Below are 12,996 nucleotides of genomic sequence, written 5' to 3'. Positions count from 1 at the left end.
GTCACTTCTGTCAGGGATCTGAGAGAACAGAAGGGGTGAGAAGACTGACAGCAGAGGCAGAGAGCTTTTTGCCTTGACACCTTGCCCTGTAACAGACAAGCTGTGGGGGAAAAGTAGGGGGAAATAAAGTACTCAAGTTGGAAGTATCTTACTTGAATAGCCTGTCGTCCTTGCTGAGCATCTGCCAGGAGCTGAATGGTGAGAGTCCTGGAATCTTGGAGGGCATCTTGGAGGTAGATAAAGCTGTGACCCACATGTCGTCCCATGGTACATTCCCGACATATGGGGACAGAACAGGTATCACAGTAGAAATGCAGTACCTAGAAGAAAAAAAATAAATCTGTATCACTATCTAATGAAGTATCAAAGAGAAAACAGGGCCAGGATAAAAAAAAATACAACAGCTCAACTACGAAGATGGTTAGAGGCAGCAGAAATAGGCAAAGACTTCACAATCGCTTCTCCACAGAGGAAGAGCTATCTCTCCCAGTAAGCTCCAAATCATACTCCTAACAGTTAGATGGAAGTGTCATTGTTTTCTTTGCAATACAATACTAGGAAGAGTGTCCACATCAGCTCCTCTTAAGAGCGGAAGCCATCTGCCAACACTTGCAGATTGGAGATGTCATCTATGGCAAGTTTCAGGTGAAGACTTTTCCTGCATACACAAACACCACATTCTCTTAAGTGGGTCATTTAATAATCACTGCACCAGAGAACTGCAGCACCAGCACACCCACCTCCCAGAAGGTGAAAATTAAGTATGCATGCCAGAGAACCACCCTCTATGTTTTTCAAAATATGCAAATCCCTTATGTTCAGGGTAGTGACAACATTAGGCAAGACTCCCTTCTGCCACTCCTAACAGCTAGTGAGAGATGCTCGAGTTGTCCAAGAACAAGACTGGAACATTAACATGCCCATCAGAGCATTTGAATGCTACGGTGAACTGTGGGTAACTCCTAAAACCCCATTCTATTCACAAAGCACTTAAAAGCTCTATATTCCAATCACAATGAAAGTCTTACACCAAGATGTTAGCCTAGGAAGTGGGCCTATTCATCAGCCATAACTGTTCCCATTCCATCCAGTAGAGGGAAGCAGCACACAAATAGCATCTTTCATGGAAGTGTGTTTTCTAAGTCACAAGCAGAAATCAGCTGTTTTGTTTTCAAAGATGCAAGTGAAAAAGTACAACACTTCAACACATGAAAGTTCTGCATTTTAAGTCTTGCTCTTAACTGCATACACGATTTTTGCTAGAGTGTAATGTTAGAAAATCTAGATTACCATGGAAGAGTCAAAAATCCACTATACAACGGCAAACAGGGTTTCATGCTACAAACAATTCTTTCATCACCAGCTATTTGAAATCTACTTCACAGAAAGGAGCAAGAGCAAAACAAAGACTGGACAAGTGTTTGATATGCCTGTCTTCTCACAGCTGTCATCCAGCCACTCCCGATTCCAGCTAACAGTTCGTGATATGGTGCATAACATCCCCCTTTCCCTTCTTCCTCAAAAGGAAGGGGGAGGACAGGACAGGTGATTCCCTCAGATTGCCTGTGCTGCATAAAGTGACATTTTAAGCTCCTAGAAGCGCAACAGCTGAAGTGGTATATGGATTAATTTCTCAAAGGGGTATGTGTGTGCACACATGTCAGATTTTACTAAAACACTTTTTTAAAAAAATAAGTTTTGCTGTAGGGAAACTGTTTTGCTTCTGTTCAAACACTAAATCCTCAAGTAGTGTCTCAAATCCTCTGTCTTTTGTAAGTAAAAAGCTGCCTTGGCTCCAAAATGCACTACTCAAAATGCATCATCTTCCTCAACTAGAGGCTTCTCCTTGTCTTTACACTGCGGTTGTCTAAATCTGTATACAATGTTCACTTGCTCATGCAGTTCTGTAATTTTGCTGTTGAAATTACAGAGAATGTTTATTACATGTTGCTGAATGACTCCACTTGAGCAACTGAGAAGTTGAGAGAGAATGAAAACCAAGACAGGGTATCAAGTTAAGTCATATGAATCTGATATACTTTAAAAACATACAGCAGGGATTTGGAGCCTCAATCAAGCAGAGCAGCTGAAAGGAAAATGGTGACCATATGAACAGAAGTCCAGAAGCAAGTTAAATCTGTTATTAGTCCTCCAAGATAGTCAACACCAGAAGCAAATGCTCAGTAAAACACCACAGGTGCTCCCTGCTGCAAGGTAACAGCACCTAGTGGTAAAGAGTAACCCAGCCATTCAAAGCAGAGAGAAGCAAAATTTAAGCTGTTTGGTTGCCTCTTGGCACCCACCAAAACGTGGTGGAAAACATCACTCCTGAACTTAGAATTAAGAGAGACAAGAGCCATAATCTCATTTCAGAAATATGCAGGACATGGCAGGGGAAAGTCTTGGGTAAATACTACAGAGCCCTTGATAAAGCCTCATATTTGTTTCTTAGTCAACAAAATGGTGAAAACCACCTTGATTTAAATCTGAGACAAAACACTTAACAGGCTTGGGAGAAAAGAAGCACACAGTGATGGACTGATCTCCATTACACTTATTTAAAACAGTTACCTTAAATACACAGAGGAGAAAGCACAAATGCATAACCCTACTGCTCTCAGTGGGGAAGGCAGCTAGCCACCACAAGAGAACTGGAAGAGTCAGCCAGCTTCAAGATGAACTAGGAACCCCCCACCATAAACTCCTTTCTGGACAAAAAGACTGTAACAGAAACCCCAAACTTGGCAAGAGGTACAAGAATGGCCATTCTCATCGTGTGGTCAACCTCACATACTCACTGACAGGAGCGCCCATCAGCTCTACCCAGCAGTGGGGACACATTTCCAGAGTGTTAAACTGGGAAGTACCCAGCCATACAGGGTGCAACAGTGAGGGGTTGAGCCAGCCAGGCTAATGGAGCTTGGAGCACTGAATCCAGCTTGCCTGCAACCACAACCAGGCATTTATTGTTAAACTCAAGCCTGCTCACATCCCAGTCCCTAAGGTCACGGCCACAAAGGTCACGTACTGCTGGATTAAGTTTCTATGCCTGTTTCTAAATAGAAGGGGGGAAAAATAAGCCAAATCCACCAATGCAAAAAATTCATACCAACAACCTGAGTAGCACAATACACAAGTGTGTCCTCAATTCAGATTTGATGTACTTGCGTACCTAAAAGGTTGGCAGAGCCTCCCTTCTTCCAATTTCAGCAGTGTGAAGAGGCCACCTCACATTTCAGTTGCACTGTTAATATAGCAACATACTGCTCCTTCTATGATTATATAGCAAATAAGGCTGGTCTTGAAATGTCGATGGGCAGGGGTAGTAGGAAGGCAGGCAATAGTAATATTATGTCTTCCATAAGAGGTCACCTTATGATACTCAGCTTAAAAAAAAAAACCCACACAAATAAAAAAGCTAAAACCAAAACACAGTATTTAAGAGGAAAGTCTTAGAACTGCCCCCCTCCACCTTATCTGAAGAGGTAGAGATGATACAGTCAAAAAGATCCAGCAAGCTGTAAATCATTGTCCTGTTAATTTCACTATTTTCCCAAATGTATGAAAAATTGTTTTATAAGTAAAAACCTCAAGCATGCCGTTTTTTCCACAAACCACTGTTCTGATTGGCAACAAGGAAAGAGAGAAATGAGAAAAACAGAGACAGATTTCTCCTTTAAAAGAAATTCAGAATTCTGTAAATTGCATTTAATGAATTGCTCCTTTCTGTAATAATTGTTAAGTAATTTAAAAATACAATTGTTTGTGTTGGAAGACAAAAACTGGTGCACTTCCAACACCCATTTTGGTAACTAATTAGTAAGGGAAAAAAGATTCATAAGCAAGTTTAGTAGATACTTTTTTTAGTAGATTGTTTTTTTCAAAACGAAGAACTGCTTCACTACGTTAATTAGTTTAATTAGTATTTTAGCATTTCCACCAAAATTAAATGAAAGAAGAAGTCAGAAGCAAGAGCGGAATAGTTTTAGAGATAGTTAGAAGTGATTTATTTTAGAATAAATCAGCTATGGGTTGATTATTTCCCAAACAGGAAATATTTCCTGAATTGGTGGCATACAATTTTAGACACAAAACAATAAAGGGAGCCTACTTCAATTTAAACAGAATCAGTGAACCATATTACAGGGCTATTCATCTTTTACAGCCACAGCAGCCCAAGAAATACAACAGCAAGGCCATAAATGTGATTGCTTCAGGAAAGGCTGTACAGTGCACCGTAAAAACATTTTACAACAGCAGGAATTCCTGGGTGTCGCTCTCCCCATTTTTTGGTCCATCTGCTTTCAAAGGGGGCAGGGGGATGGGCGGAGATGTTGTTAAACGTCCCCTGGGACTGCACAGCAATCAATCATCATCTGATGAATGGCCACTAAAGTTAAACCCTGACCCCACTCCACAATTCCCACACCAGCACTCCTCTCCTTACTGCTGACCAGCTTCCAGCATGCCCCCCCACCTTCCAGCCCTCACCAAAATTTCCCAAATACCAAGCCCAGACAAAAGCAATGGAATGTAGTAGGCACCACGACAGGGGAAAACTCAGCAGAAACAGCAGTTGAGGCGGCTTACACTTAACCTGTGTTTAAATAAACGTTCCTTCAGCAATACTCACAGTGCCCTTCTCCTCCCAAGCTTGCAAACACTTGATTTTTTCTCATTTCAGAGCACATTTAAGAGCATATATGCATGCAGTTGTCAACAAAGCACGTGGGATCTAACCATGTTTAAGCATGTTTTCTGTTGTGACATTTCAGTGGCTTGCAATGATTTTACTTAAGCCTATAGTGTTAAGAATTTGGACAAGGCAGCAACACATAAGGTCACATTATTTTAAAATATAAGCCTGATGCTCTGAAAGCTACCCTGTAATCTTAACCAACACAAAAAAAAAAATAATCTACAGACAAAACAGTAGGCTCTTGGTTTCTGCTTTTGGAAAAGTTTCAGTATGGCATTTCTAAGTTAACTTAGTTTATGACCAAAAAAATCATACTTACCATAGTCAGTCTAAAGTTTTCCATTACTAAAGCTGTTTTATTATCTAGTTCCCTTGACAATAACCCAAACACCAGTGGCTTTGTTAGGTAGTGTGTAAAGCTTAGATGACTATGACTTTAGTATAAACTAATTTTCCAGTGAATTTTGTCCTCCTCCCTCAGCACTGTGTTTTGGCTTGGTCCCCTCCCTCCCCCCTGAACTGGAGAAGCAGCTGCTTCCCTGCATCACACATGCAGCAATTATTTTTTTTTTATTTTTTTTTTAAACAGCATATAAACAAACCACCCAAGATGACTGGTTCAGAGTTTGGTGCAGATAATTGTTGCAAGTTTAAGTGGAAAAATGTAATATTTTTACTCTGTAGGAAGCTGGTCCATGGTTTCCATTTTAATAGCAATTTGTAACAATTAACTTGCTTCACACCATAATCAGAGTTTTAGGAAGTTAACTTCTGCACTGATATAACTCTTGAAATGTAAATACAAAATATAAAGACTAAAGATATGAGCAAGCCATGTGATACACATCAGAACTACGGGATATTTCCTGGTATACCTCAAACATTTCACTTTCAGAGATACTTAAAAACTTCTTGTTTCTGTGTACCAATTAATGATCAAATTACTCTTAGAATCTCTATTTTTGACTTAATGTGTAGAAGAGACTGAGTTAACACCAATTTTCCTCGCTGCATCCAGTGGTAATGGGAAATGGTACACCAATTCCAGAAGGTCTCCATAAGTTCAAGAGTTAACTCTCAAATTCAAGTCAATATTCTAATAATAAAATTTCTACAAGAATATTGGCACCTTGAAGCACTACAGCCCATACTACACGGGGCATGCAGTATGCACAGAGAGTTGTACCAAGTGGGATTAATGAAACCAGTTTGCTATTTATTACCTTCCTTTGCCACTTGGATGAACAGAGATGGGTTTTGGTCCATTTATAAGTTCACGAAGTGCGAGAGGATTGTTCAGCCCTTCTGTTAAGTTCAGCTTGATTTCCTTACCCCACATGGAATAATAAAAGCTCAGCTAACAGATGACTAAGACACATGTAAGTCTGTTTGTAGGAAACAAAGCTGTAATTCCACATGCATTTTGCCTAGCACTCATGTTAATACGCTTCCTTCCCCTAGACGCTCCAGTGGGTTCTGTTCCTTGCTCCAGTTTCTCAGCCACACGGGTATCTCTTGGCCCAGCACATGAGGGGGAAGGAAGCTCACTTATAAAAACCCCAATTTAACCAGCACTGCTCCTAATGTGAGCCACATGCAGTGCAAGGCTGTCATTTCGCTCCACAATTAAACTGACAGCCACTCTAAGAGGAAGCCCTATACCTCCTGCCTTCCTCCTCCCTTCACTGCTCCTCCAGTCTCAGTGAAGAGATTTGGGGATCTTTACAAACAGAAAAATTAATTTTAGAAAACAATTTATTCAATCAGCTGACCCTGAGATCAGAATAGCAGCATGGCCAGCACAAGCAGGGAAGAACCCACAACTAAGGACATGGAGACATCTGATGACAACTATCTATTAAATATCAGCTGAGCTACAGTGCTAAGCCACATGGTTCAGTTCTGGTGCTTAGCCAACCTCACAGCTGGAAATCAGTATAAATCTCCTCGGTAGCATTCAACTCAAGTTCTAACTGGAAGAACAGTATCTAACTGGAGTTGGGTCTGAGAAGCTAAACAGGCTGTTAAACCAAACGGAATACCATACTCTTAAAATTCTTGATGTTTATCTTCTTCAATTCTCCTGTGATGTCATGAAGCCAGTAAGAACAGCTACGTATTTTAGAGCAGTGACATGAAAACATTGAGTCAGTAAAATCATCTAGGTTAAAAACAAAGGTTTTTTGGAAGACACATAGTTCTAACAACCAAGTTTAGAACACCCAGTGAGTATTAACAGTCAACTGGGAATGGTGCAGAGACCATTTTAAGTTGTCCTTGTCAATACAAACAACATTTGCAAATTTAAAAGGACTTGGGTTAGAAGTGACAATCAAGATCCACTTCGCTCTGAAGGACACATCACCACTGTAATGGTGCCACTAGAGACTGCAAACTGGGGCCAGGAGACAGGAAGTCACACCTTTGACAAAGCTGGTTTAAGGATCTGTTGGCTCCAGCATACTATAAAATTGCATCCTCCGTGTTTTGAGTTAAAAATCTTAAAGTAAAGCTACATTTGATGACTGCAGCTCCTGGTTACAGCCACTCACCTGAAGCCCCGGAACTGCAGCAATCCCAAGCATTTCTCACAGCAGCACTTCTGGCAGCCGCAGCACCCTCCTGTTCATCCATTCTAAATACGGAGGGAGCACTACACCACTCACCTGGAACTTGCCCAGCATTTGGAGATTAACATCTCAGCAGCTAGCTTTCTAAAAGCTCTTGGGTGCAAGATAACTTGGCCAGCTGATCTAATGTACTACCTCAGAGATTTCCCTTATTGAGGGGCTGGAAAGAACAGCTCACATCCACCCCACCACTCCAATTCTTCCTAAATAGGGATAAGCCAGGCTTAATAGTCTTCTAATGTTAATACTGCGGTGGCACAGGTATAATTATCTCACAGTGGGCTATCATTTAATTAGTGCATAACAGTACATCTACATTATGCCGTTTTCTTTTAAAGAAATTGCTTGTTTTAAGAAAATCTGCATTTCTTTTGTTTTAAGAATCACAGCATTTGCTTTCAGCACTAAAGCAGGTAAAATAGCCAGCCTATATAGAAAGATGTAATAGTATCAGTAGCTAGTAGATTACTTAGCCAGTGGTAAGTCAGCTCTTTTACAGATTTCAATAGGGGAGACCAGCCTGTGCTTCAACATGCAACTCATTAGCTGTTTAAATGCAGCTTCTGTGCCAAATCTACATGACACGAGTAGCAGCAGGGTGGTCTTGGCACAGGGGACAGTGGGAGGATCTAAATATTCAACAGCTCAAGTAAGCAAGCTAATAGCCTGCTGTGTAAGCAGACGTTAGACTGGGTCAGGACCCAGTTCCACTTTCAAACCCATCTGTCCGAGTCACTGCTGTAAGTCCCTAAAAATCTTTCACCAAGCCTCCCAAACTCTTCAGCTCTGAAAAGTTCAAGTGTCTTATAGTTCTCAGCCAAAGCTTAGCCATGATTTCATTGATGCTGTAAATCATAATGGGTTGACAACTGCTTTTCTATTGCACATGGCATAGAGAACCAATAAACTTCAACATCTTTACAAACTCCTCACATAATGCATTTTCCTTTTTCCTGCACAGCTCAGCATTAAAGCTTTTGAAATTTTTTCTTTCTATGCACAGGAAGGGTTAGGATAGGAGTCTGGGTACACCCAAGGCTCCTGCTCTGTGACTAACATCAGCATAGACCTCGCCTCTCAAAATCTATATTCCTCAACGCCGTGCTGTTCCTACAGCACTGCAGAGAACACTACCTCCATTCAGGTCCTTAGCAACTGTTGACCTTCATGTGGAAGGCTCATGGCAAGGATGCTATTATATGCCTTGCAAACAAATAGCTAGAAAATGGTTTTGTCTCTTAGTATACCAGAAACAAACCTTATGCTGTTTGATTTGATAGGGGTAAGGGAATGGGAAGAGAAACTAATGCTAAAGTTCCCGGATTTCACTCAAGGGCCAGCTAGCCCTCATGCCGAAGACAAGCCAATTGTGAAACAACATCCTGATCCCAGCACAAACAGGTCTCTTGTAGGATTCATTTTCTTATAGAGACAGTCTGTAGTCAAATCACCACTACCTAAGAAAGTTTACTTTGGTGCAACAGATTCCCATTAATGTTTTTAGAGGGCTCCTCTGGGGGGGTCAGAAAGCCTATCAGGCTAGACATCCTACATTCATAGCACCCAATTGTTAGGGAAAAACAGAGTAGGAGGAGAAAGAACACATTTATCCAGAGAAACTGTGGCTTTACCTATTTAACTCTGTGATAGGTTCTACCTCGGTTTTTTGTTTCGTGTGCAGTTTTTGGGTTAGTGGGCTTTTGTAGGTTTCTTTTTCTTCGTTTTAAGCAATACTAGAAATCTTGGTTAAAAAAAATATTCTTTGGAACATGAGTTTGTGCTTATTCTTTCACATAGAGTAATGCTTCAATTACGTCATCTAGTACGTACTTGTTGCAAAATAAAAGATTGAAAGCACACATTTAGACTCCCACAGTTTAACCACCATGTGAATTTAACCCGTAAGTCAAACAGCAGTTAGCTAGAGAATACTAGCAAACTAAGCAATTGTGAATTCGGAGTCCACTTTGCAGCTTTATTATCTGGTTGTTCCCCCTTGCTTGTGTGGCCTTCCTGCCAGTAATACGGGAAAAGCACAAGAACCCAGAGTCAAAACAACAAGGAGAACAGCGCTTAAAAGAAATGTTTCAGATAAAGCCATTTTTATATGGAAGTACCATGGATATAAAGTCAGAAGTATGATGTAGCTCAACATTTTTAATTTCTATCTTCAAGCGCGTACTCTATTTGTGCAAAGTTTGTCTCTGTACTGATTATTCGTTTAAAATAATTTTAGTATTATTACATAATCTCTACTGAATTAAAAAACTCTCTCTATACTTTTTAAAACGGAAAATTTGTGTTAGGATGAAAGAAAAAATATCAACTTTTAGACTAGCAAATCTCAAAGCCCTTTTAACAAAGAGGGTTGTTAACATACATTTAGCATACATACATGAAGCAATTCAGATTTCTAACCACCACTACTAGACTAACTCCAGTTTGTGTAATAGCCTGGTAGGCAAATCAGTACACATACTTGTACAAGACACTGTCCCCATCACACCCCCTCCCCCATTTCCAATATCAGCACCTCAACAGAGATTTACCTAGTATTATGCAAGCTAGTATCACTACAGAGACAGCAATTACTGAAGGGATTAAGCTACTTGAAATGACTCCTTGTGGTAAGACTTACTCTTGCATATGCGAAAAAATTAAATACCACTATCAGTTTAAATTTAGAAACAGAACCATAGTGATCCTATGGCAGTTTAAACTACATGGAGTAAAAACAAAGAACAGTAATATAAATTTATGCATTAGGGCATATGCTGATCACCTGGGATATTACAGGAAAGAATTCCTCCTTCCTCACACATTTTCTCAGTGGGAAACTGCCCAGTCAGCCAAGTGTGTGAGGCAGACAGGGGAGCAGAAAGAAAGCATCATCCTTCTCCCACCACCACCCCAGCATTAGGCACTGGCTGCTACTGTAGCCTGGACATCTGATGGCAACAGCAGTTCTGCTGTTCCTCCCACTTCTGCCTTTCACCTCTCTTCAGAGGAAAGCTGTAACAAGAACAGCCATGGTACTGAACACACACACACCCGCCCCCCAGCAGGAGCTGTTAATTCTTTTTCCTCCTTTAATTGTGAAACAATCCATGCCTATTAAACAAGTCCAGTTACCACCAGTGCCATATGCACATCAAACTCAGGACAAAGTGAATATGACCAACTATAGCCTTTTATTAGGAAATACAGGCAAGACGGTTGTCTGGGAAAACTGACATATAAATCCATTCCAAGTGTTTTATACTGCAATGTTTTTAGTTACTGCTTATGTGGAACAGGTTTTGTAAAAAGCACAAAGGCAGCACTGAATTGGCCCACTCTGTTGCCTTCCCTGTTCCTCTTGCCTTACATACTCCATCCCAAACACTATTTTAAAAACAAATATATACCCACATACCAAGTCTTATAGAATAAGGTCTTAGAAGGAACTTCACTGAAACCCAAAAATGACCAAAATGAACATTTGGAAGGTATCTTCTCAAAAACCATTCAAGCTCTCCCTATATACCATCATCCTCTCAAACGCTCACCCACTAAAAATATGCAAGTGTAAAATTTTTACTAGCTTAAGTACACATGTTTCAGAGCAGGAAGAAAAATTACAGCATGTTGAGGTTTCGGTTAGGATCCCTCATAAATGAGGAATCTTAATTAAGCAAAAACAAATTTGGATTGCATTGAAAGAAAAAAAAATTGTTTGCTCCAGATCCAGGCAGTAGTTTCTAGAAGAGTATTATACATACACTGTATCAGGGTTCCTCAGCCAATACTATCAAATTGTACCAATTACGTCAAAAATAATCATTATCTGCTCCCAGCATAGGACTCAGCACATACACCAGACTATCTCATGCAAAGAAACAATGTTGTTCTTGAGGATCAAAGCTTTGCTGCTTGTAGTAGAATGCCAGACTAAATTTGTCAGATTAATACGCTTCTTACAATTCCTCTTAATTTTAAGGAGGATTACACAACCATGTTTTATGAAAGACTCCTCATGAAAGTGTTATCCTATGGGTGCTAGTGCACTATTACTTCCAACTGAACTCTAGTATTTAATGTTTGTTTTGGAAGACCTAGCTGTCTTAACAGCCTCAGGGCATTTCAATAATCATATAACAAACATTACTGCAGGTTACTCTTTAATCTCTTGCGAGTAAATGAGTAAATTCTTGTCCATCTATCATATAATGACACAGCTCTGCAGTTAGTGCCAAAAAGGTGCTGTAAATCATAAAAGAAAAATATCTAAGAAACAGATCTGTTTGGGGAATTCAAAAGTGTTTACTCAGAATCATTTTTTCTCCATCACTACAGAACAGCAAGAACAACAGATAAACCTGTCTACAAGCCATTAACACAAAATTAGAGACATTTTTATTTCTATCTAAAGACTTAAGACAAGTTCTGATGGACAATTTAAGTACATCTTCATACATCTCTAGCTGTCTGCCTCTCTGGCAGAGCAGAAGGCAAGACTTCAGAAGTATCTGAACTCTAAATTAATTGCTTACCTGCCCCACACTTAATTCCAAATTGGTGAAATGCAGGTACAAGCAAGTTTAAAGGCTATGCTCTCCCACCCTGACAAAGTGGTGGGTTGTTTTTTTCTTTTTAACCACACACACCCCCCAAAAAAAGAAAACACACACCTTTCTGTGTTTCTGACACAGATTTAAGTGCTGCACAGTGTCCTACTATAACAGACCTTTTGCTCATGGAGAGGATTTAAGATTGCAGATTACTGCTGCTTCAAACTGCAGGATAGATTTGAGGCGCTTTGACAATGAATAAGAAATACTTTGTGTTGCACTTTGTCATTTTGCCCTAGACACCACTATTGAGTAGTAGGTTCAGTTTTGCGAGAGTGAGGACAACCTTCCATCCCAGTCAAGGTTTAAGTTCTGTTTGATACACACATTCTATGTTTAACCCATTCCAGGGGCGTCCCATGGGTCAAGTATATAATGTATGTATTCATACCGCCACCAAATAAATTCTGTTGTAGGGCAACTATAGTTTTGGTCTAACCAAACTACAGTGGGGTGGTGCCACCTTGTCATGGTTCCGTGATATATTTCAAGGACCTTTTAAGAATTTGAAAGCATTTTGAACTTTTAAAATGCTTAAATACTCTGAATCCTTCCTTGAAAGCACCAGCCTTTTTTCAGTATCTGCATCAACCATTCCACGTAACACTAGCTTTTGGATTGCTTCCCTACCGTGCAGGCAAAGTTAGTCTTACCCTAAAATTTAACGGTAGCCTTGTTTGAGCTTTAAATCAGGATAAATGTAAATATAGAAGGCTTGCTCAATCATCAGTGAAGGGAAGAAAAGCTATCCAGGCTGAACTAGAGGGGAAAGAGTCAGATCTGACTCACTTCAAAGGAAGAAGGGATGGCTAAGAAGGTTAAATCCTTGCCCAATTCTTGCAGAGAAAAACAGACACTAGTCTTACTGCAAAAAATGCTATTTTACTATGTAATCTATACTGTCTTGTTACATACAATACAATTCCAAGAAAGAGACCATTCTCTTACAGTGAAAGCGTACGACAAGTGCACCACAAACATCTATATTAGAAATATGCTATTTCTCACAAGCACTCACAGGAGTTTGACTACAGTTTAGGTACACCAATTCACCAAA

At 40.1% G+C, this 12,996-nt stretch overlaps 1 protein-coding gene across 1 annotated transcript in view; it reads right to left on the bottom strand.

Annotated features, from left to right (window-relative positions):
- TRIM71 (tripartite motif containing 71) overlaps nucleotides 1-12,996 on the bottom strand; it is a 61,865-nt gene that overhangs the window by 20,118 nt on the left and 28,751 nt on the right. The window contains exon 2 of the mRNA XM_054190025.1: nucleotides 153-320. Coding sequence (XP_054046000.1) covers nucleotides 153-320 — 168 coding nt within the window. The remainder of the gene's footprint in view (nucleotides 1-152; nucleotides 321-12,996) is intronic.

Source organism: Rissa tridactyla, chromosome 2 (assembly GCF_028500815.1).
Source record: "Rissa tridactyla isolate bRisTri1 chromosome 2, bRisTri1.patW.cur.20221130, whole genome shotgun sequence".
Lineage (NCBI taxonomy): Eukaryota > Metazoa > Chordata > Aves > Charadriiformes > Laridae > Rissa > Rissa tridactyla.
This window is presented reverse-complemented; position numbering and strand designations above follow the sequence as displayed.